Source organism: Heterodontus francisci, chromosome 5 (genome assembly GCF_036365525.1).
Source record: "Heterodontus francisci isolate sHetFra1 chromosome 5, sHetFra1.hap1, whole genome shotgun sequence".
Taxonomy (NCBI): Eukaryota; Metazoa; Chordata; class Chondrichthyes; order Heterodontiformes; family Heterodontidae; genus Heterodontus; species Heterodontus francisci.
In genome coordinates this window covers 174,071,072-174,095,780 of record NC_090375.1, presented here as the reverse complement: position 1 = coordinate 174,095,780, position 24,709 = coordinate 174,071,072, and the positions used below count along the sequence as shown (strand labels likewise).

The following is a 24,709-nucleotide window of genomic DNA, read 5'->3' as shown; positions in this document are numbered from 1 at the left end:
TCAGACTGCACCAACTCGACATGGGCAGCAGTCTGGGCTGGCTGGTTGACAGGCAACAGAAAGAACACTGGCAGAGTGGCAGTGCTGGGAGGATGAATGCTGTCTTCCTGGGAGAGGACAGCAGGTTCATACTCCATGGAGCCACAGCCACTCCCCCTGGGCAATGTGTCAGCAATCCTAGCGATCTGTTGGAGGACAGATTGCTGGGCTGCTGTGCAAGTCTGCAAGTCCCTCTACACATAGGTATCCTCAACGAGGATGGCAGTGGTCTGAGCCTGCATGGCAACAAGCTAAACTTGCATGACTTCAGTCTAAGCTTCCACTGCAGCATTTGAATGTTGGGTGACTTCTGCTTGTGCCATCAGTTGGTGTATCATGGTTGGATCCACAAGAGTGGTATGGGAGTTGGCCACCACTTTCACAGTGGAAAGAATGGACTCCAATCTTTACGCAAAGCCATGTACAAGGTGTGTGCCGTTCTCCTCCATGTTCCTCGGCAGTGAATACAGGCTTTCTGGCAGGCCTGCCAATGCAACAAGTATGTACCTATCCATTGGTCTTTTTCTGTGCACTGCCCCATTGATGTCCTCATTTTTTTTATTTATTCAGGGATATGGGCATTGCTGGCAAAGCCAGCATTTGTTGCCCATCCCTAATTGCCATTGAGAAGGTGGTGGTGAGCTGCCTTCTTGAACCGCTGAGGTTCATGTGTGGTAGGTATACTCGCCGGGCTGTTTGGAAGGGAGTTCCAGGATTTTGATCCAGTGACAGTGAAGGAACGGCGATATAGTTCGATGTCAGGATGGTGTGTGGCTTGGAGGGAAGGTGGTGTTCCCATGCATCTGCTGCCCTTGTCCTTCTAGTTGGTAGAGGTTGCAGGTTTGGAAGATGCTGTCAAATTAAGCGTGGTGAGTTGCTGCAGTGCATCTTGTATATGGTGCACACTGCTGCCACTGTGCGTTGGTGGTGGAGGGAGTGGATGTTTTTTAAGGTGGTAGATGGGATGCTGATCAAGTAGGCTGCTTTGTCCTGGATGGTTTCGAGCTTCTTGAGTGTTGTTGGAGCCGCACTCATCCAGGCAAGTGGAGACTATTCCATCACACTCCTGACTTATGCCATGTAGATGGTGGACAGGCTTTGGGGAGTCAGGATGTGGGTTATCTGCTGCAGAATTCCCAGCATCTGACCTGCTTTTGTAGCCACAGTATTTATATGGCTGCTCCAGTTCAATTTCTGGTCAATGGTAGCCCCCAGGATGTTGATAGTGGGGGATTGCTATTGAATGTCAAGGGGAGATGGTTAGATTCTCTCTTGTTGGAGATAGTCATTGCCTGGCACTTGTGTGGCACGAATATTACTTACCACTTATCAGCCCAAGCCTGAATGTTGTCCAGGTCTTGCTGCATATGGACACAGACTGCTTCAATATCTGAAGAGTTGTGAATGGTACTGAACATCGTACAATCATCACACTTCTGAAATTATGATGGAGGGAAGGTCATTGATGAAGCAGCTGAAAATGGTTCGGCCTTGGACACTACCCTGAGGAACTCCTGCAATGATGTCCTGGAGCTGAGCTGTTTGGCCTTTAACAGCTACAACCATCTTCCTTTGTGCTAGGTATGACTCCAACCAGTGAAGAGTTTTCCCCTTGATTCTCATTGACTTCAGTTTGGCTTGGGCTCCGTGATGCCATACTCAAATGTTGTCTTGATAACCAGGACAATCACTCTCAACTCACCTCTTGAATTCAGCTGTTTTGTCCATGTTTGGACCAAGGCTGTAATGAAGTCATGAGCCGAGTGACCCTGGCGGAACCCAAACTGAACATCGGTGAGCAGGTTGTTGCTGTTTAAGTGGCGCTTTATAGCACTGTCAATGACACTTTCCATCGTTTTGCTGATGATCGAGAGTAGACTGATGGGGCAGTAATTGGCAGATTGGATTTGTCCTCCTTTTTGTGGATAGGATATACCTGGGCAATTTTCCACATAGTCAAATAGATGCCAGTGTTGTAGTTCACCCACAGTGTTGTTAGAGAGGGAATTCCAGGATATTGACCCAGCAACAATGAAGGGACAGCAATCTGGTTCCAAGTCAGGATGGTGTGTGACTTGGAGGGAAACTTGCAGATCGTGGTCGTGTTACCTTGTCCTTCTAGGTGGTAGAGGTCGCAGCTTTGGAAGGTACTTTGGAAGGAGCTTTGGCAAGTTACTGCAGTGCAGGTTGTAGATGATCACACTGCAGCTACAGTACACCTGCGGTGGAGGGAGTGAATGTTTAATGTAGTGAATGGGGTGCCGATCAAGCGGGCTGCTTCGTCCTGGATGGTGTTTAATATTATGAGAAATTGGAGCTGCACTCATCCAAACAAGTGGAGAGTATTCCATCGCACTCCTAACTTGTAGATGGTGAACAGGCTTTAGGGAGTCAGGAGGTGAGTTACTTGCTGCAGAATTCCCTGCCTCTCACCTGCTCTTGTAGCCATTGCATTTATGTGGCTCATCTGATTAAGTTTCTGGTCAATGCTGACCCCTAGGATATTGATGGTGGGGGTTTCAGCATTGATAATCCTGTTGAATGTCAAGGGGAGATAGTTAGACTCTCTCTTGTTGGAGATGGTCATTACCTGGCAATTATGTGGCACAAACGGTACCTGCCACTTATCAGCCCAAGCCTAAATGTTGTCCAGGTCTTGCTGCATGTGAGCATTGACTGCTTTATTATTGAGGAGTTGAGAATGGAACTGAACACCATAAAATCATCCATGCACTTTCCCACCTTTGACCTTATGATGGAGGGGAGGTCATTGCTGAAGGTGTTTGGGCCTGTGTGTAACTTCACCCTCTGGCGAGCTGACACCTGAGCTACCCTTTACCCCTGCCCTGGCTGCAGGTCACTCATGTCTGGTATCTCACCACATGCAAAATATGCCTCTAAGCTACCCTCTAAAATGTGTGTAATGTCAGTATCTGAGCTTGTGGCAGCGAGTGTAGGATCGAGTGACAGTGTTTCATCATCATTAGTCTCTTCTTCCTCTTTTACATCTTGCTCCTGCACCACTGCCTGGCCAGGTTGCAGTTATCTGAAAGGAGAAAGACACAAGGGCAGGGTAATGGTGAGAAAAGTAGGGGGGTGGGGGGGGGGGGGGGTGGTGGCGGTGAGGGGGGGTGGAAGCAAGAGGTGCATGATTACACACCTGCAGCTTGTAAATCAGAAGGGATTGTGGGATGAGGGGTAAGTGGAATGTGAGAAGGAGGATTAGGTATGAGTATACCTTCATCTTCGATGCTTTCAACAAACTCCTCTCCCCCACTGGCCACAGTCTCGGTCATGGCCACTTCAGTGATGGCAAGCACTGTCTCTTCCATCAGAGTAAGGACATGCCTGTTATCCCACCTGTTAGGTGCTGCTGCCTGCATGCGTGCACCACTTTGTCCTGAAAGAGAGAAGGAAGTGTGTCCATGAGTACGGTGCAATGTATTTGGGTGCTGTGGCTGTCATGGTTGCATAGTTGGCAGTGTGTACAGGTTGTGAGTTGTGGGTGTGAAGCTGGCAGTAGTGCAAAGTGCGTGAGGGTGAGGTGAAGCCATGACTCTGACATATGAATCATGGTTGATAGAGATTGCTGATAAATGAGTGAAGGAGCTGTGTGTGAGACTAGTGGTACAGTTGGTGGGATATGGCATTTGAAGATGCATTTACTGATCTTGACCACTTGTGAGGTCATTGATTTTTTTGTGACACTGCATTCATGTTCTTAAGGCTATACCACTGGCTCTGACTGCTTTTGCAGTGTCTGTCTGGAGTGCCTCCTGGGTGCCTATGGATAAAGGACCTTTGTCCTCCTGTTCACCTCTTGCACCAAGGCCCCCAGTGCTGTGTTGGAGAACCTTGGAGCCCACTCTCTGCAATGTTGTGTCTTTCTTGTGTCTTTTCCAAGTCCAAATCACTTTTAGCATGGACTTCCCGCACCTGCTTAACTCAAAATGCACCTCACTTTTAAGAGATGCAGGCTGGCTTCAAGTAATGCAGGCTTGCTTGAATTTGTGCTAATGATCTAACACTTTCTGCTCAGTCATCCAGCCACTCAGCAGCACGCTTAGCGCAGGCTGCACGCTAAAATTATGTAATTGAGCAGGTAGCATAAAGTTTGCATAGTGCCTGCATTGGAAGGGATGGACGTGGGTTAGTCATGCCCATTCCATTTGCAGAGGCTATCGAATTTTGCCCCTGTACTCTCCAAACATTGTGGCCCTCTTTCTACTCTACGGCTTTACATAGAACATAGAACATAGAAAATACAGCACAGAACAGGCCCTTCGGCCCACGATGTTGTGCCGATCCTTTGTCCTCTGTCAAGGACAATTTAATCTATACCCCATCATTCTCCTTTATCCATATACCTATCTAAAAGCCGTTTGAAAGTCCCTAAAGTTTCTGACTCAACAACTTCCCCAGGCAAGGCATTCCATGCCCCGACCACTCTCTGGGTAAAGAACCTTCCCCTGACATCCCCCTTATATCTCCCACCCTTCACCTTAAATTTATGACCCCTTGTAACGCTTTGCTCCACCCGGGGAAAAAGTTTCTGACTGTCTACCCTATCTATTCCCCTGATCATCTTATAAACCTCTATCATGTCACCCCTCATCCTTCTCCGTTCTAATGAGAAGAGGCCTAGAATGTTCAGCCTTTCCTCGTAAGACTTATTCTCCATTCCAGGCAACATCCTGGTAAATCTCCTCTGCACCCTCTCCAAGGCTTCCACATCCTTCCTAAAATGAGGCGACCAGAACTGCACACAGTACTCCAAATGAGGCCTTACCAAGGTCCTGTACAGCTGCATCATCACCTCACGGCTCTTAAATTCAATCCCTCTGCTAATGAACGCTAACACCCCATATGCCTTCTTCACAGCCCTATCCACTTGAGTTGCAACTTTCAACGATCTATGCACATAGACCCCAAGGTCTCTCTGCTCCTCCACATGCCCAAGAACCCTACCGTTAACCCAGTATTTTGCATTCGTGTTTGTCCTTCCAAAATGGACGACCTCACACTTTTCAGGGTTAAACTCCATCTGCCACTTTTCAGCCCAGCACTGCAACCTATCCAAGTCCCTTTGCAGACGACAATAGCCCTCCTCGGTATCCACAACTCCACCAACCTTTGTATCATCTGCAAATTTACTGACCCACCCTTCGACTTCCTCATCCAAGTCGTTAATAAAAATCACAAACAGGAGAGGACCCAGAACTGATCCCTGTGGCACGCCACTGGTAACTGGGCTCCAGGCTGAGTATTTACCATCTAAGACCACTCTCTGCCTTCTATCAGTTAGCCAATTCTTAATCCAACTGGCCACATTCCCCACTATCCCATGCCTCCTGACTTTCTCCATAAGTCTACCATGGGGGACCTTATCAAATGCCTTACTAAAATCCATGTACACCACATCCACTGGTTTACCCTCATCCACTTGCTTGGTCACCTGCTCAAAGAATTCAATCAGGCTTGTGAGGCAAGACCTACCCCTCACAAAACCGTGCTGACTGTCCCGAATCAAGCAGTGTCTTTCCAGATGCTCAGAAATCCTATCCCTCAGCACCTTTTCCATCAACTTGCCTACCACCGAAGTAAGACTAACTGGCCTGTAATTCCCAGGGTTGTTCCTATTCCCTTTCTTGAACAGGGGCACAACATTTGCCACCCTCCAATCACCTGGTACCACCCCCGTCAACAGAGAAGATGAAAAGATCATTGCCAGCGGCTCTGCAATTTCATCCCTTGCTTCCCATAACATCCTTGGATATACCCCGTCAGGCCCGGGAGACTTGTCTATCTTCAAGTTATTCAAAAACCCCAACACATCTTCCCTCCTAACGAGCACTTCCTCGAGCTTACCAGTCTGTTTCACACCGTCCTCTTCAGTAATACACCCCTTCTCATTCGTAAATACCGAAGAGAAGTACTCATTCAAAACCTCACTTATCTCTTCCGGCTCAACACACAGTCTCCCGCTATTGTCCTTGACCGGACCTACGGTCCCCCTAGTCATCCTCATATTTCTGACATACGCGTAAAAGGCCTTGGGGTTTTCTTTTATCCTACCCGCCAAGCATTTTTCATGCCCTCTCTTAGCTCTCCTAATCCCTTTCTTCAGATCCTTCCTGGCCATCTTGTATCCCTCCAGAGCTATGCCTGTGCCCTTTTTCCTCAACCTTATATACGCATCCTTCTTCTTCCTAACAAGACTCTCAACCTCTCTTGTCAACCACGGTTCCCTCACATGACCACCCCTTCCCTGTCTGACAGGGACATGCTTATCAATGGCCCCTACTATCTGCTCCTTGAAAAAGTTCCACATTTCGACCGTGCCCTTCCCTGCCAGCATATGCTCCCAACTTATGCTCCTCAGTTCCTGCCTGACAGCATCATATCTACCCTTCCCCCAATTGTAAACCTTGCCCTGTTGCACATACCTATCCCTCTCCATTACCACAGTGAATGCTACAGAATTGTGATCACTATCTCCAAAGTGCTCGCCCACCAACAGCTCTATCACTTGCCCTGGTTCATTACCTAGTACCAAATCCAATATTGCCTCCCCTCTGGTCGGGCAGTCTACATACTGAGTCAGAAAAGCTTCCTGGACATACTGCACAAACACTACCCCATCCAAACTATTCGATCTAAAGAGTTGCCAATCAATATTTGGGAAGTTGAAATCCCCCATAATTACTACCCTGTGACTTCTGCTCCTTTCCAAAATCTGTTTCCCAATCTGCTCTTCCACCTCCCTGCTGCTATTGGGGGGCCGATAGAAAACTCCCATCAAGGTGACTGCTCCTTTCCTGTTCCTGACCTCAACCCACAGTGCCTCAGTCGGCAGATCCTCCTCGAAAATTCTTTCAGCAGTTGTTACACTATTTCTAACTAACAATGCCACCCCCCCACCTCTTTTACCACCATTCCTAATCTTATGAAAACATCTATAACCAGGTACCTCCAAGAACCATTCCTCCCCCTCACCTATCCACGTTTCAGTGATGGCCACAACATCGTAGTCCCAAGTGCCCATCCACGCCTTCAATTCACTCACCTTATTCCTGATGCTTCTTGCGTTGAAGTATACGCACTTTAACCCTTCTCCGTGCCCATCTGTCCTCTGCGACAGTGCTACCTTCCCCAATACCTCACTACACTCTTTGTCTTTCTGAGTGGACCCACTGGTCCCTGGACTACAAGTCCGGTTCCCATCCCCCTCCCAAACTAGTTTAAACCCTCCCGAACAGTACTAGCAAACCTCCCTCCCAGGATATTGGTGCCCCTCTGGTTCAGATGCAGCCCGTCCTGTTTGAACAGGTCCCATCTTCCCCAGAATGCAGTCCAATTATCCAAGAACTGGAAGCCCTCCCTCCTACACCATTCCTGCAGCCACGTGTTCAGCTGTGCTCTCTCCCTATTCCTAGCCTCACTATCACGTGGCGCCGGCAACAAACCAGAGATAACAACTCTGTCCGTCCGAGCTTTCAGCTTCCAGCCTAACTCCCTAAACTCACTTCTAACATCTGTGCCACCCTTCCTTCCTACGTCGTTGGTGCCAATGTGCACCACGACCTCTGGCTGCTCCCCCTCCCCTTTAAGGATCCTGAAGACGCGATCACAAACATCACGGACCCTGGCACCAGGGAGACAACAAACCATCCGTGCGTCTCGCCTGCGCCCACAGAACCGCCTGTCTGTACTCCTCACCATCGAGTCCCCGATGACTAGTGCTCTCCCGTTCTCCCTCCTTCCCTTCTGAGCCACAGTGCAGGACCCCGTGCCAGAGGCCCGTTCACTGCAGCCTGCCCCCGATAGGCCGTCTCCCCCAACAGTATCTAAAACTGTATACTTGTTGTTGAGGGGAACGACCACAGGAGATCCCTGCACTGACCTCTTCCCACCTCTAACTGTTACCCAGCTGCCTTTGTTTTGTGGAGTAACGACATCCCTGTAGCTTCTATCTATCACCCCCTCAGCTTCCCGAATGATCCTCAGTTCATCCAGCTCCAGCTCCAGTTCCCTAACACGGTCTGATAGGAGCTGGAGACGGATGCACTTCCAGCAGGTGAAGTCGGCAGGGTCACCGGAGGTTCCCCTCACCTCGAACATACTGCAGGAGGAGCACTGCACTCCCCTGGCTGCCATTTCTTTTACTCAATTACCCCTTAATTAAGTACAAATATAGATATTAACAAAAACAGTGAAATAGCTTACCTGTTCAGTCCTTTTTGGTTAGAGGAGGAGGGTAAAAAGGGTCTCGGGTTAACTCTGCTCCGCACCTTTAAAGAAAAAACCTACCCAGGAGTCCTTGCTGCCGTCCAGCTTCCGGTTCCTCCCGCGCCAAAAGTAACTTGAACACAAGGAAAACAGTAAGTACAACTTTTAAAACACAGCTCCTGGTGCCTTCACTTACCCACCGAAGAGTCGCTACCTTCTCCTGCTGCTCCGCCGGGAAATGAGGCCGAGTCAACTCTGCTCCGCACCTTTAAAGAAAAAACCTACCCAGGAGTCCTTGCTGCCGTCCAGCTTCCGGTTCCTCCCGCGCCAAAAGTAACTTGAACACAAGGAAAACAGTAAGTACAACTTTTAAAACACAGCTCCTGGTGCCTTCACTTACCCACCGAAGAGTCGCTACCTTCTCCTGCTGCTCCGCCGGGAAATGCGGCCGAGTCAACTCTGCTCCGCACCTTTAAAGAAAAAACCTACCCAGGAGTCCTTGCTGCCGTCCAGCTTCCGGTTCCTCCCGCGCCAAAAGTAACTTGAACACAAGGAAAACAGTAAGTACAACTTTTAAAACACAGCTCCTGGTGCCTTCACTTACCCACCGAAGAGTCGCTACCTTCTCCTGCTGCTCCGCCGGGAAATGAGGCCGAGTCCACGGAGCTCCGCACCTTTAAAGAAAAAACCTACCCAGGAGTCCTTGCTGCCGTCCAGCTTCCGGTTCCTCCCGCGCCAAAAGTAACTTGAACACAAGGAAAACAGTAAGTACAACTTTTAAAACACAGCTCCTGGTGCCTTCACTTACCCACCGAAGAGTCGCTACCTTCTCCTGCTGCTCCGCCGGGAAATGAGGCCGAGTCCACGGAGCTCCGCACCTTTAAAGAAAAAACCTACCCAGGAGTCCTTGCTGCCGTCCAGCTTCCGGTTCCTCCCGCGCCAAAAGTAACTTGAACACAAGGAAAACAGTAAGTACAACTTTTAAAACACAGCTCCTGGTGCCTTCACTTACCCACCGAAGAGTCGCTACCTTCTCCTGCTGCTCCGCCGGGAAATGAAATATGGAAAGCCATATTGTGCTTGCATCTCCTGCTAGGCTGTCCACATTTCTAGCCCCTGCTCTCTCAGTTCCACTGCAAAGCCCTACAAACCCTTTTCCATTATTGAATTTTGATGTAGTCTTTCAACCAGAAAGCATTTTTTTATTTGGAAAAGGCTCTCTTCATGTGAAATAATTGTGCAACATCAAATTTAATGCCATAATTTAGTGCAAAATGAGGAAAGGACATGCAGCCCCCTCTTTCCTATAATGTACAATTTACTTTATTGTAGATTCACCCCAAACTATTTAATATCCTGATGGAAAGTTTTGCAAAGTTTCTTTCTCCACCCCCATTAGATTACATCACCACATCAGCTGAGATTTCGCAGTCAGCAGCAAAGTGACAGCACTTGCCAGTGACCTCGAAGAAAACTGCCCACAAAGATCTAGTGATCTCTGAGGTGCAGATTTCACATTTCCCGATGTTAGTTTAAATCTGGCTGCAAGTTAAGAGCAATAGAGATGTCATCAAGCAGGGAAAGCAGCCAATCACATTGAAGAATTCGCACAGATAGCAAACCAGGAGGTAAAATGCATAAATTAAATTTTAGAGAGAGCAAAATAAAGGATTGGGACATACAGATGGGATTAAGGTAGAAGCTTAAATGTTATAAACAAACTTTAAAAAATATATACTATTTTAAAATATGTGAATTTTTCTTTCATTATGAAGAAATTTGATGTTCCACAAATATGTAACTAGTTTTTCAGGGCCAGAAAGGTTTCTCAGCAATAATTATAAACTTAGTATGCTGTTAAAAAACCCAGTTACAACTCATTGAACAATGTGTAACTTTTTTCAAAGGAATTTACAGCAAGACTAATAGCGTAAAAGAGCAAATTCTCGTCAGCTTAATGATTTCTAATTGACTGCAGTCTGCAGGGACTTCAAAAGTGCACCCTGTGAAAAAGCATTGAATCACTGACAGCAACCTCTGGATTTTTGCCTTTAATTGCTCATGTGTAGACTCCAGACGTCAGTTTCACAGGAGTAATGACAGCAAACATTGACACTTTTGATGTTATTACTACCACAAATTCTGGGCCACAGAAACTAGCCATTTGGCCCATCCAGTCCATGCCAGCATTTATGCTCCACTTGAGCCTCCACCCATCCTTCCTCACTTAACTCATCAGCATAGCCCTCTATTCCCTTCTGCCTCACATGTATATCTAGCTTCCCCTTAAATGCAACTATACTATTTGCTGCAACTACTCTCTATTCCCTATTTGATTTCTTGGTGATTACCTTATATTAGTGGTTGCAATTTTACTGTTCCCCACAATTAGAAACACTCTCTCTATCTCCACTCTATCAAAGATGTTCATAGTTTTAAAGACTCTCTATTAGGTCACCCCCTAAGCCTTCTGCTTTCTAGAGAAAAGAGACCTAGCTGATAAATCAAATGAAATTCTTGAATAGCTATCTGAGCTTTTGTCTGACATTATACATTTTAGATCAATCGCCTTTCTTGGTGCGATCTATTTAGGGGCCAAGTAGCTCATCAGCCATTTTCTGCATAGCATGCCTTTTAGAGTTTTTAAAAAAAAACATTAGATGTTGGATTATACAGTTTATTTAATATTCAGTCAATGATAATATACTTTACACTCCAGGAAATGAAAATGGTACTTTTAATTGGAAGTCAGTCTGAAACCTGATTTTATTTTTTTCCTGAATAGCTTTCCTGGTCTTTCTCCAAATACATAGAAGCACTGAATAGAGAGGAGGCACTCATTTTGATAGCGCGTGAGGCTAACAGAAAGGAAGTTAGCAGAATGGAGGCTAGCAGAATGGAGGCTAGCAGAATGGAGGCTGCACCAGTATCTGTTGCACTGCCAGGTAATGTCTATTGCAAACTTAAACTGAAGTGCTTGCGACAACACTGGAATGTCTGAATACCAACATATCAAATCCTTAATCCCGTTATTTCTCTTAAAATGATGCAGCACTGTGTTGTAATGTTTTTTAGTCATTCTTGGGATGTGAGCATTGCAGGCAAGGCCAGCATGCTTGTCCATCCCTAACTGCCCTTGAGAAGGTGGTGGTGAGCTGCCTTCTTGAATCGCTGCAGTTCATGTGCTATAAGGGAGAGTGTTCCAGGATTTTGACAATGAAAGAACAGTGATATAGTTCCAAGTCAAGATGATATTTGGCTTGGAGGGGAACTTGCAGGTGGTGGTGTTCCCTTGCGTCTGCTATCCTTGTTCGTCTAGGTGGTAGAGGTCATGGGAATTCTGCAGTGAGTAGCTCACCTCCTAACTCCCCAAAGCCTATCCACCATCTACAAAGCACAAGGTGTAGAGAGTGTGGACTTGGAAGGTGCTGTCAAAGGAGCTTTGATGAATTGCTGCAGTGCATCACTGCTGCCACTGTGTACCGGTTCTGGAGGCAACAAATTCTTAAGGTGCCGATTAAACTTGCTTGCAAGGCTGCTTTGTCCTGTATGGTGTTGAGGTTCTTGAGTGTTGTTGGAGCTGCACCCATCCAGGCATGTAGAGAGTATTCCATCACACTCCTGACTTGTGCCATTTGTTGGTGGACAGACTTTGGGGAGTCCGGAAGTGAGTTACTTGCCTCAGAATTCCCAGCCTCTGACCTGCTCTTGCAGCCACAATATTTATGTGGCTGATCCAGTTCAGTTTCTGGTTAATGGTAACACCCAGGATGTTGATGGTGGGGGATTCAGCCAAGGTAATCATAGGTGAACAGGTTGTTGCTGTGAAAGTGCCTCTTGGTCACAATGTCGACAACACCTTCCATCACTTTGCTGATTATTGAGAGTAGACTGATGGAGCAATAATTGGTCGGATAGGATTTGTCTTGCTTTTTGTGGCCAGGACATACCTGGGTAATTTTTCACATTGTAGGGTAGATGACAGTTGTAGCTGTACTGGAGCAGTTGGCTAAGGGCATGGCTAATTCTGTATCACGTTTTCAGTACTATAGCCAGGATGCTGTCAGGGCCTTTGCTATATCCATTGCCATCAACCTTTTCTTGATATCATGTGGAGTGAATCTTATTGGCTGAAGACTGGCATCTATGATGCTGGGGACCTCAGGAGGAGGCTGAGATGGGTTATCCTCTCTGCACTTCTGGTTCAAGACCGCTACAAATGCTTCAGCCTTGTCTTTTGCATTGATGTACTGGGCTCCCTCATCATTGAGGTAGATGATGTTTTTGGAGCCTCCTCCTCCTGTTAGTTGTTTAATTGTCCACCACCATTCTTGACTGGAATGTGGCAGGACTGCAGAGCTTTGATCTGATCCATTGGTTGTGGGATTGCTTAGCTCAGTCTGCAGCATGCTGCTTCCACTGTTTAGCATGCATGTAGACTTGTATTGGAGCTTTATTTTTAGGTATACCTGGTGCTGCTGTTGGCATGCCCTCCTACACTCCTCATTGAACCAGGGTTGGTCCCTGGCTTGATGGTAATGGTAGAGGGATACACTGGGTCATCAGGTTACAGATTGTCATTGAATACTATCCTGCTGCTGATAATGGCCTACAGTGCCTCATGGAAGCCCAGTTTTGAGTTGCTAGATCTGGTCTGAGTCTATCCCATTTTGCAGGGTGGTAGTGCCACACGACATGATAGTAATCAGAAGAAGGCTTCCTTGCCCAAGTTTGACCTGATACCATGAGACTTCATACAGTCTGGAGTCAATGTGAAGACTCCCAGGACAATTCTCTCCCGAGTGCATACCGTTGTGCTGCCACCTCTGATGGGTCTGTCCTGGCGGTCGGACAGGACATATCCAGGGATGGTGATGGAGGAGTCTGGGACATTGGCTGTAAGGTATGATTCAGTAAGTATGACTATGTCGGGCTGTTGCTTATCTAGTCTGTGGGGCAATTCTCCCAATTTTGGCACGTCCTCAGATATTAGTGAGGAGGACTTTGCGGAGTCAGCCTTTATCGCTTCCAGTGCCTAGGTCTACGCTGGGTCGTTCAATTATTCCTGTAGCGTTTTGATACAAATGAGTGGCTTGCTAGGCTATTTCAGTTAAGAGTCAACTACATTGATGTGGGTCTGGAGTCATGTGTAGGCTAGACTGCCTAAGGACAGCTGATTTACTCTCCTGAAGTGCATTAGTGAACCAGATGGGTTTTTACCATAATCCAATAGTTTTAGGATCATTATTAAAGCGTTTTATTCCAGATTTATCAATTGAATTTAAATTCCCCCAGTTGCTATGGTGGGATTTGAACTCATGACTTCAGAGTCATGAGCCCAGGCCTCAGGCTTACAAGTCCAGTAACATTACCACTAACTGGCAAGCACAGCTTTGAAGCTACATCTAGAAACACAAAGGGTGCTGACAGGATCTTGAATGGAGATCATTACTGCAGAACCCAGACCTGATGTCTGGTAAGCTTATCAGGCCCCCAGATAACCTGTACAATTGGATCTTCTTAAGAATGCATCCTGGTTGCACTTAATCCTAACATACACTCTGCAGTTGAAACATCAAAGCAAGAATTTCATACTGATAGTACTTTTCCAGAATATCCTTCCCCTTGAAGGCAGTTTTGCTGGAGCAATACAGAGTGAGCTTTACTCTGCACCTAAATGTCGCAGGACTTGAGAAGTTAATAGTCCTGTAAAATGTGTTCTGTCCAGAATTAAAGTATCTGCCACAAAACGGCAAAAGAAATCATTCATGCCAGCAAATTTTCTGCTTGTTGTTTGACAGATGAGAAATTGCATTTTTGTGCATAAGTGTGGGTTTTGACTGAAATAAAATGGATGGAGAAATTTTCAGTTTAGACATAAACCATTCAAATTTAGACAATTATTGGAGATGGGATCTAGTCAAGGGCAGGAGTTGATCAAAAAATCAGCCATTATTCATGTGTTCCCAGGTACAAACTTGAAGCCTACTAGTGTAGACCTAAAACTAAACAATCTCCATTATAACATCACATTCAGAATATAATACACTGAACAATGTTGCTTTTTCCTTACAAATACACAATAGTAGTAAACCCCAAGATTGCTGTAAATTACTGAGAACCAGAGTTTTATGGCATAAATCATGAGGCCAATAATTCAGCAATGGTCTCTTGCTCCTCAGATACTGTGGCACCAATATTTCAGGGGACTGATCTTATGTTACGATCTGAGGTTAGTTCATTTAAATGCACTCTCAGTGTACAAAACATGACACACTAAACATGAATAATATCAGGATATCCAGGTCTTAAAGGACAGCAGTTCTTTCTAAAGACTGTCCTGTGACTAAATGAGGGAAGAAACACCGCCCCATACCATGGGACAAAAGAGAAACATGGGGGTAACACTCTAAACCCACCTGCAGCAAATGATGTTATGATCAATAAAACTTCAGATCTCTGATACTGTACTGCCTGCTGACACTAAGGCCTTAATGATGCTAGTCATTTCTGGTGATGCTTCACATGCTAATCTTCCTGATGGGTATTCAAGTGCAGCTGGTTTCATAATATTTCTGTTGGGTAAAAATGGGAAATGTCCTTTAGCTTGGGAAGCTAAGGAAATTAAAAGGTCACTAAAAGCACTTTAACTGCAGAAGCACTGGGTCTTGTGGAGGCAGTGAATATAGGGTTCTATTTGTCAAATATTTTAAGTGAGATTCTGAACAAGGGACATACTGAAGATAGGATACCCATTGACTGTTATGTGGATAATCATTCTTTGTGGGACAATGTACACTCTACAAAAGGTGTGGGTGAGAAAAGACTACGTATTGAACTTGCGGATTGAAACAAATGCTGGAGAGAAAGTAAATCTCCAAACTTAAATGGGTAGATGTAAGTCATCAGCTATTGGATTGTTTCACAAAAAGAAATGCTAGTACAAAGAAATTGTTAGGGGTGCCAGAGGAGGGGCATCTTGCAATGTAATACTTTGTACCTGATATGGAATTTATTGTTTTATTTTTATTTTGAAATGTTTGAGCATGTTAATACTTTGTACATAATATGGAATTTATTTTGAAATGTTGTTTGAACATACTAATCTAAGTTTTATTATAAAATAAAGAAGGAACTCTGTTAATTGAGTATCAATTGTTTAATTATATACAATCGGAGCATGTTAATTGGGGTCTTACTTGAGCACTCGTAAGGAGACACTTATTGTGACTGGTGGAGGGTTTGAGTGAAGAGCTACTTGTTTGCAATTCTTTTTACTCTGCACAATAAGTGTGAAACTGCGTAAAGATAGGCTCCAGCTTATCCTTCCACAACAAGCTTTCTGGAATTTAATATTTGCATTTAAAGCTTTTTGGGGAGAGAGTTAAAGAATTATACTACCCTTGGTGTGATGAAGTGCTTCCTCACATCCCTGAATGGTATAGCTCTCAACAACAACAACTTATATGTATATAGCACCTTTAACATAATAAAACTTACCAAGGTGCTTCACAGGAGTGATAGAAAGCAATATTGGACACCGATCCACATAAAGAGATATTAGGGCAGATGACCTAAAGCTTGGTCAAAGCAGTAGGTTTTAAGGAGGAAGAAAGAGAGGTAGAGAGCTGGAGAGGTTTAGAGAGGAAATTCCAAAGCACAGGGCCTAGGCAACCAAAAGCCCAGCCACCAATGATAGAACAATTAAAGTTGTCTCACAAAGTCAGAATTAGTTGAGCACAGATATCTCAGAGGTTTCTGGGGCTGAAGGAGATAACAGAGTGAGGGAGGGGCGACGCCATGGAGGAATCTGAAAACAAGGATGAAAATTTTAAAATCAAGGTTTTCAGCAGCAAATGAGCTGAGGCAGGGTGAAGTCGGGCAGTGTTACTGAGGTGGAAATAGGTGGTCTTAGTGATGGTGTGGATATGTGGTCGGAATCTAATCTTGGGGTCAAATATGACACCAAGATTGCGAACAGTCTGGGTTAGTCTCAGGCAGTCGCCAGGGAGTCGATGGAGTCGCTAGCTAGGTAATGGAGCTTGGAGAAGACAATGGCTTCAGTCTTCCCAATATTTAATTGGAGAAAATTTCTGCTCACCCAGCACTGGATGTCAGATAAGCAGGCTGATAATTTAGCAACAGTGGAGGAGTTGAGAGAGGTGGTGTTGAGGTAGAGCTGGGTGCTGTTAGCGTACATGTGTAAATTAACACTGTACTTTCAGATGATGTCACTGGGAGGGCAACATGTAGATGAGAAATAGGAGGGGGCCGAGGATAGATCCTTGGCGAACACTAGAGGTAACAGTGCAGGAGCAGGAAGAGAGCCATTGCAAGTGATACTCTGGCTATGATTAGTTAGGTAAGAATAGAACCAGGTGAGAGCAGTCCCACCCAGCTGGACGACAGTGGAGAGGCGTTGAAGGATGATGGTGTGGTCAACTGTCTCAAAGGTTGCAGACAGCATGAGAAGGATGAGGAAGGAAAGTTTACCTTTGTCACAGTTACATAGGATGCCATTTTTGACTTTGATAAGAGCCATTCGTTACTGTGGCAGTGGCAGAAACCTGATTGGAAGGATTTAAATATGGAGTTCCAGAAAAGATGGGCACGAATTTGGAAGGCAATACATTTAAGGACTTTGGAGAGGAAACAGAGAGGGGATGGTAATTTGCAAGGATGGTGGGGTCAAGGATTGTTTTTTTGAGGAGAGAAGTGGAAAATTTAAAGGAGGGAGGGACAGTACCTGAAGACAGAGGGACAGTACTGATAGTTCCATTACTGAAATATCCACACTGCTACCTTTTCTAATACTGGCTGATTAATATTCAGATTTATTTACTAAATAAAATGATTCACAAAAGTAAAAATATAGGCAAGATGTCATACAGCAAATCAGCAATCTACACGACCTAAGGTGGATTGACTGTTTAAGGGTCCACAGTTCTTCCAGCAAATTTTTAACTGAAGTGCCAATTTTCCAGAGGCAGTACGGTCAGCTTGGAGTGAAGCTTGCTGTTTCTGCCAAAGACCGAGCCTGTGTAATTTTACAGAACCTTAGACAGACAAGATCCCTGCCTGGTTTGTGCATGCAGATGAGAGCTTACTGAAGCGGCAAGAGCAGGATTTGACAGATATAAGAAGTCCTTACAAGATTGCTACAAAAGTTTGATGGGATGTAGCTACTGAAAGGTACACATAAGGGAGCAAAAACATTTTAGCCATTCCAATAGGTACAGCTAGTCTTAAAATACTTGTCAATCCTTCTGAAGACTGTATGGACAGAATGATGTGGCTTCCAAAAGAAAAGGGAAAGCAAAGCGAAATTGGAGACAGGAAATTATGTCTGTCAACAAGTGAATAAGCAGCATCGCAAACAAGCATTGTTTGATGACTGGCAAAGTGGAGGTGAAGCTTCATTGGGGGGGGGGGGGGGTTCAAGAAAGGTTGCCCTCTTTGCCATACTAGGACATCCTCCCCAGGAGGCAGGAGAGCAGCATGCCTGGCAGAAGATGTTGGCCAGTCTCAAAGCTGTGTAAATTGCCTCCGCAGCCTGGGTACAGATACAGAAAAAGATAGCACATCTTAAGGGAGCTATCAAGATAATGTTGGTCAATAGTACCATTAATAGGATAGATGGCCTGCATGCATGCCACAAAGTATTGTATGTCAACCTCTTCTACATTTACTACTGGTGTATACCAAGCCCTTACACAACCTTACAACATTATTGTTTACCATGCATAACCGTACTTCAGCATGACATACATTCAACATGAATTGAAGGCCTTTTTATACATCCTCAAATTGAGTGCAAAAATCAAAGAGGTAAGTGGCAGTTTTGAGATATGAGTCTTCAAAACATGCAAAAAAAAACCTTCAAAAAGTGCTGATGCTCCTTGTGACCGTCTATTTACTATCCCTGAGAACATTAGCATTAACAATAACTTTTCTCTTCACAGAATCTTCAAACAGCCAAGACGCATCAGGAAACTTGAATTAATCATCTGAATTGATCAACTCTATTTTATCAACTTATTGAAACCCAAAGTGAACTCATCCTATAGTGGGTATTGAAAACCAAATTTTAAAAATATATTTACAACAATTTGCTAAGATGAAATAAAAGCTATGGCCATTTGTCTTCATGTATAGCAGGAATCTATATGAGTAAGGTAAATATAATGTGTTAAAGTCATGTCTTTGAAGAAAACTATACATACCATCAGTTCATAATACAGTAGGAATATGTGTTCCAGTAACATTTCAGGTATGCATTGAATTACAGTTAAAAGAGTTTCTGGTTACATTTTCAGCAGTTAATTGACAGCCACTGGAATGTTTTCCTTGCCAACATTGTGTGCCTGTTTACGGCCTTAAGGCATATCGTGTCACCTTGGCAGCAGAATAATACATTCTGTTCTATGTAATGTAAATACTGTCTTCTTTATACAACGATGGAGGTAGTTTTCCACTTGGCTGCCTGGACAGTAATGATGTGGAGTGGATCACATGCCTGTTCTCAAACTCGTCCCATTTTCATTCCATTGATTTCAGGCGAGTTCTAGGATGGGCAGGCGATTCACTCTATATCACTACTGCCCAGACACCGAAGTGGAAAATTATCACCAGTATATCTTCAGACTCATCGGGATTGATTCCTTGGGAGATCAGTTAGTAATTATAGTTTTGAGCTGCAGCAATCAGATTTTAAGTGTCACAGGTAAGCTTCTAAGTCACAATTTTTAAAAAGTGACACCAAACAGACAGAAAATCATGGGCGCGTGTGCCCGATTTCCCGATGTGTGCTCCTTGCAGGCAAAGCTCCACGCTAGGAGTGCAAGCTTGTAGCATTAACCCGAGAAAACCAGTCACTTCCATTTGGTTTCTTCTGACCTTGGAGAGGATACAGCTGCCAATCTACAGAGAAATGTATCCAGTAATTTAGTCTTTAATTGATCTCTGGATATGCCTATTTACAGCAATTGACACTTAGAGACAAGCCAGGTTAGACATAGCTACAGCTTAGCAGCTGAATAACACCTATTTAATAAGTTGCTAGCAGATATCCTGTGACATTGATCATAGTAAATAGGATGAAAACTCTAGGGTTGATTTTAAAGGCCTCCTGCCTGGCGTAAAGGAGATGATAGAAGCCTGAAAATGATGTAGTGTCACTTATATCCCCATGTACACTGTCAGCCCAGCGACAACTATCTTGATAGGGTTCTGAGAAAGATGGCCGAAGCACCCGCCTGTTTCAGGAAGGAGGCCACTGGTAATATCTAGATCGGGATCCTATAATATACAATAATGAGGTATAATTGGGCTGATCATTTCTATTACATGTTGTGTATCATATGGGTATTATTCTCCTGTCCTTAATAGACAGTAGAGGCAATTTTAATTTGAGGAACACAATAGACAGGTAGCTGGCAAAACACCTCTTACCACTATGTGGCCCAACCCATTTTAAGCTGCATTTATAAGAGGCCAAGAAATAATTGGCTCCCACTTTGAGCCAGAGAGAAAGCAGATGATATGGGGGGCTCACACGGGCTGGAAGCAGCCCCATTTTTCTGTAGGCCTTGAAAGAGCGCTCATGCTTTTTCTGGCCCCACAAAAATAGAAGTTAGAAAGAAACTTTGGCTATTTTCTGAGCTGGCCCTTTAAGGACTGCTGTTTAGGCTCCTCAGAGCCTGGTACAAATGGGCATAACCAACATGGCACACACTATGTCCATTTGTACATTTGAATTGCAACCAGGGTCCTATGTATGTCATAGGACCCCGATTTGCGTACTACAGATGGCCTCCCGCCTGAAAAGTGGGTGCTTTGGCCAACCATCTCAGAACTCTAGCAGGGTAGCGGTTGCTGGAGCGCTAATGTAAATGGAGTGGTAAGTGATCCGATACCATTTTCAGGCCAATAGCACCCCGTTTACAAAGGTGGGTCCCTTGAAATTAATCCTAGTGTATTCTCCAACTTAGTGTGGTCAATGCCCACTTGCCTGGACAACAACACTCAAGAAACTAGACACCATCCAGGACAAAGCAGGACGCTTGATTTGCACCTCATTCACCACCTTAAATATTAACTCCCTCCACCACTAGTGCACCATGGCAGAAATGTGTACCATCTACAAGATGAACTGCAGCAACTCACCAAGGTTCCTTAAACAGCACCTTCCAAACATGCGACCTCTACCACCTAGAAGAACAAGGGAAGCAGGCACATGGGAATGCCACCACTTGCAAGTTCCCCTCCAAGTCACACACCATCCTGACTTGGAACTATATCACCGTTCCTTCCCTTCAGAGTTACTGGATCAATCCTGGAACTCCCTTCCTAACAGCGCTGTGGGTGCACCCGGTTCAAGAAGGCAGTTCACCATCACCTTCTGAAGGGCAAGTAGGTATTGGAAATTAATGTTGGCCTTGCCAGAGAGATCCACACCCCATGAACGAATTTTAAAAATGCTATAGGAGATCTGCTAGTAGCTTTTGAATTATTACAGTCAGGGAAACTATTCATAAAGCCTGACATGTCACCACACTGGTGATACAGAGCAGTAGCAGCAAAACCTTGTTTTGTTTTTGTTCCCAGGAAATAAAACCCATCTAAGTCAGGCTGACAGATGAAAATATACTTGACTGGACTCTGTGGACTAAAGGAGCATCCTCTGAGTTTGGAATTTTCTTTTCAATTTTATCTTGTAGAATAAAAATCTATTCCAAATCATTATTTGTTTTCTTTTTAATTTTGGTGGGTGTTTCCCATATTTAAAAAAAAGATGAGGAACAGCAATACAGAATGACTCAGAGGCACAGTATCTACTTTTACAATGCAGTACTATCACTCAGGACTATCACTGACCTCATCTCCTCTGGAGATCTTCCCTCCGTGGCCTCCAACCTCATCGTTCTCCACCCCATACAGCCCGCTTCGACCTCCTTCCCAAAATCCACAAAGAGGATTTCCCTGGTAGACCCATTGTTTCAGCCTGTTCCTGCCCCACTGAACAGATTTCTTCCTATCTCGACTATTTTTTTCCCCCTTGTCCAGTATCTTCCCACCTACATCCATGACTTTCTGATACCCTTTGCCACTTCAACAGTTTCCAGTTTCCCGGCCCTCACTGTCTCCTATTCACCACGGATGTCCAACCCCTCTATACCACCATCCCCCACCAGAATGGTCGGGGGGCTCTCCCCTTCTTCCTTGAATGGAGGCCCAGCCAGTCTCTGTCCACCACTACCCCCCTTCACATGGCTGAACTTGTTCTCGCATTGAACAACTTCTCCTTCAACTTCATTCACTTCCTTCAAATAAATGGTGTTGCTATGGTACCCACATGGGTCCTAGCTACGCCAGCCTTTTTGTGGAATATGTGAAACATTTCTTGTTCCAGTCCTACTCAGGCCACTTCTCCTACCCCTTCTTCTGGTGCATTGACAACTGTTGACTGCTGTCACCCTGAACTGGAAAATATCATTGACTTTGTATCCAATTTTCACCCTTCTCTCACTTTCCCAAGGTCCATCTCCAACTCTTCCCTTCCCTTCCTCGACTTCTCTGTCTCCATTTCTGGGGATAGACTATCAACCAATATTCACTATAAGCCCAAGGACTCCCACAGCTACCTGGATTACACTTCCTCATATCCCACTTTCTGCAAGGATTAGATTCCATTCTCCCAGTTTCTCCGTCTCCGTCGCATCTGTTTGGAGGATGCAACCTTCTATACCAGTGCTTCTGATATATCTTCTTTTTGCTTCAACCAAGGATTCTCCCCCACCGTGATTGATAGGGCCCATCGTATCCGATCTATTTCACACACTTCTGCTCTCACCCCTTCCCATCCCTCCCAGAACAATGATAGGGTTCCCCTTGTCCTCATCTTCCAGCTTCTATATTCAAAGGATCATCCTCTTCCATTTTCACCTGCTCCAACGTGATGCCATCACCAAACACATCTTCCCCTCCCCTTTCAGCATTCCCATGGAATTGTTCCCTCCACTCCTCAGTCATCCCCAACACCGCCCCCCTTTCCTACAGCACCTTTCCATGCAAGTGCAGGAGATGCAACACCAGTCCTTTTACCTCCTCCCACCGTCCAGGGCCCCAAACACTCCTTTCAGGTGAAGCAGTGATTTACTTGTCCTTCTTTCAATTTAGTATACTGTATTCGCTGCTCACAATGTGGTCTCCTCTACGTTGGTGAGGCTAAATGCAGACTTGGTGGCCAGTTTGTAGAACCCCTCCGTTCAGTCCATAAGTGAGGCCTTGAGCTCCCTATCGCTTGTCCTTTTAATTCTCCACCTTGCTTCCACTCTGACCTTTCTGTCCTTCCATGCTGCAGTGTTCCAATGAAGCTCTACACAAACTCAAGGAACAGCACCTCATCTTTCGACTGTGCACTTTACAGCCTTCCGGACTCAAACATTGAGTTCAATTATTTTAGATCATAACCTCTGCCTCCATCTTTTTCTTTTTTCGTATTTTTTTTTGCTGGTTCCTTTTCTTCATTTTCTTCTCTCTCTTGGGGAGAATTTTATGGAGGTGACAGGGGTCTTAGCTGTCAGTTGGAGAGCCAGTGAGAGACCCATGATGCCTCTTATGGGGAAGTTCAGCCACGTGACAAGCCAATCAAGCCCATGAGAGGCCACCGGCGGGCCTTCCCTGGGATCAGGACCCCAGGGGGCAGGAAGTCCCGCCTGCCGAGAGTTGCTGGCCAATCAGACACTGGCAGCTCTTTTTCTTGGCAGCACCACTGGGGAGGTGGTGTTTGCTGCTGGGACCACACCCACCAGAGGTCCAGGATCGCAGAGCGACCCAGGCCAGAGGTAAGTGATGGCGGGAAGGGCTTTGCACGGTGGGGCCAGCACCAGGGGCAGGACGAATCTCTCAGAGGACCTCCCCCTTTCTAATGTCAGGTCCCTTGATCAGACACTAAGTGCCTTTGAACGAGGGAACCCTCCCCCCCACCACCGGGAGACCACAAGCAACCCTGCACGGGTTTGCATGTTCTGCTCCCCGTGTGGTGACAGGCCCATCTACTGCTGGGTTAATACCAGCAGTGGTGGGATGAGGCCCTTAATTGGGTATTAATTGCCCCTTAAGGGCCTCAATTGGCAGCAGAGTTAATCAGGGCAGAGGCGGGAAGGTGGTGGGATCCCTGCCTGCCACCATCCTGACCGATTCAATGCTCTCCCTGCCTGCAAACTCGCCACAGGAGAGCATAAAATACTGCCCCTGTTTCTTTCTTAATCCCTTTGCTTTGTGTTTGGACAGCTGCTATCCTGCCACCCACACCTCATCCAGACACATCTTTTGTTTCTTTACTTGTCCCATTACCACTCCCTTTGGCTTTGTACCATGAACCCTTTTGTCATTTAATCTCTTATGCCCTCCACCCTATCACAGACCTTCCCTTTTGTTCTTCTTCCCCTCCTCCCCCTTTCACTTGCTCAAAACCTATTACATATCTAACTTTTGCCAGTTCTGATGAAAGGTCATAGACCTGAAACATTAAGTCTTGTTGTTGTCTCCACAGATATTGCCTGACCTGCTGAGTATTGCCAGCATTTTCTGGTGATGTACATGCCTGGCACACAGTAGTGCAATTGAATATCTAGGAGATGAAGGAGGCTGATGCGATTCAAGTTACTCGGTAATGCATCTAATCGGAAAACTCTTGGTTTGATAGCTGGTAGAAGCTGCTTCTTGGAGGCTGGGTACGAGAACACAGGTTGATGTATCCAAGGCTTAGTGCCTGCATGATTGGGTGCATAGAGGCAAGAAACCTCTGACTGGTTGAACCACTGTACAACGTGTGCCCGTACTGTGATTACACTTTAGTTTTTAAAGACAACCCTCCTGTACTGCCTTAACAATGCTGGATGACAGAAACACAGTGAATGATGTATTCTTAGCATTGGCCTATGAGTGGGCATATTCTGCATCGGTTGACACTTCCGCCAAAAAATCTGGTAATTGGCAGAAGACACTGCGGAATGAACAACTGCACTATAGGCAAGGCAGCACTGTCAGTTTTAAAGCCCCTTCTCCACCACCTTTGCAACTTTGGACATCGGGACCCAGCAGTGCTGCAGAAGCCCAGCACTTCTACAGCATTAGTGATGGAACACAAATTGGATGAACGTGCTGCTCCAAAAATAGCAGATCCATTTAATGCATCTAATTCCAGTGGAAAATATCAGAGGTGGTGAAGAGTGTCAAAGAGCTGAAGGCATAGCTCATTGACATATTTCCAACTCCCAACCTGCCCAGATCCACCCAAAATTGGATGATTAGGGAATGTAAAATTTCTGCTAAAGGGCCTAAGAGCTAACTGTAGCCAGTTTTTCAATACAGTCTACTCCTGTTAATTCAGCCTTTTTTTTATGTTAAACTTTCAAAGTATCCAATAATTCACATT

At 45.4% G+C, this 24,709-nt stretch overlaps 1 protein-coding gene across 1 annotated transcript in view; it reads left to right on the top strand.

Moving 5' to 3' along the window:
- LOC137370296 (regulator of G-protein signaling 22-like) overlaps window positions 1-20,945 on the top strand; it is a 163,844-nt gene extending 142,899 nt beyond the window's left edge. Inside the window, exons 27-29 of the mRNA XM_068032675.1 lie at window positions 11,054-11,213; window positions 18,231-18,334; window positions 20,875-20,945. Coding sequence (XP_067888776.1) covers window positions 11,054-11,213; window positions 18,231-18,271 — 201 coding nt within the window. The 3' untranslated portion in view covers window positions 18,272-18,334; window positions 20,875-20,945. The remainder of the gene's footprint in view (window positions 1-11,053; window positions 11,214-18,230; window positions 18,335-20,874) is intronic.
- The last annotated feature ends 3,764 nt before the right edge of the window (window positions 20,946-24,709 follow it).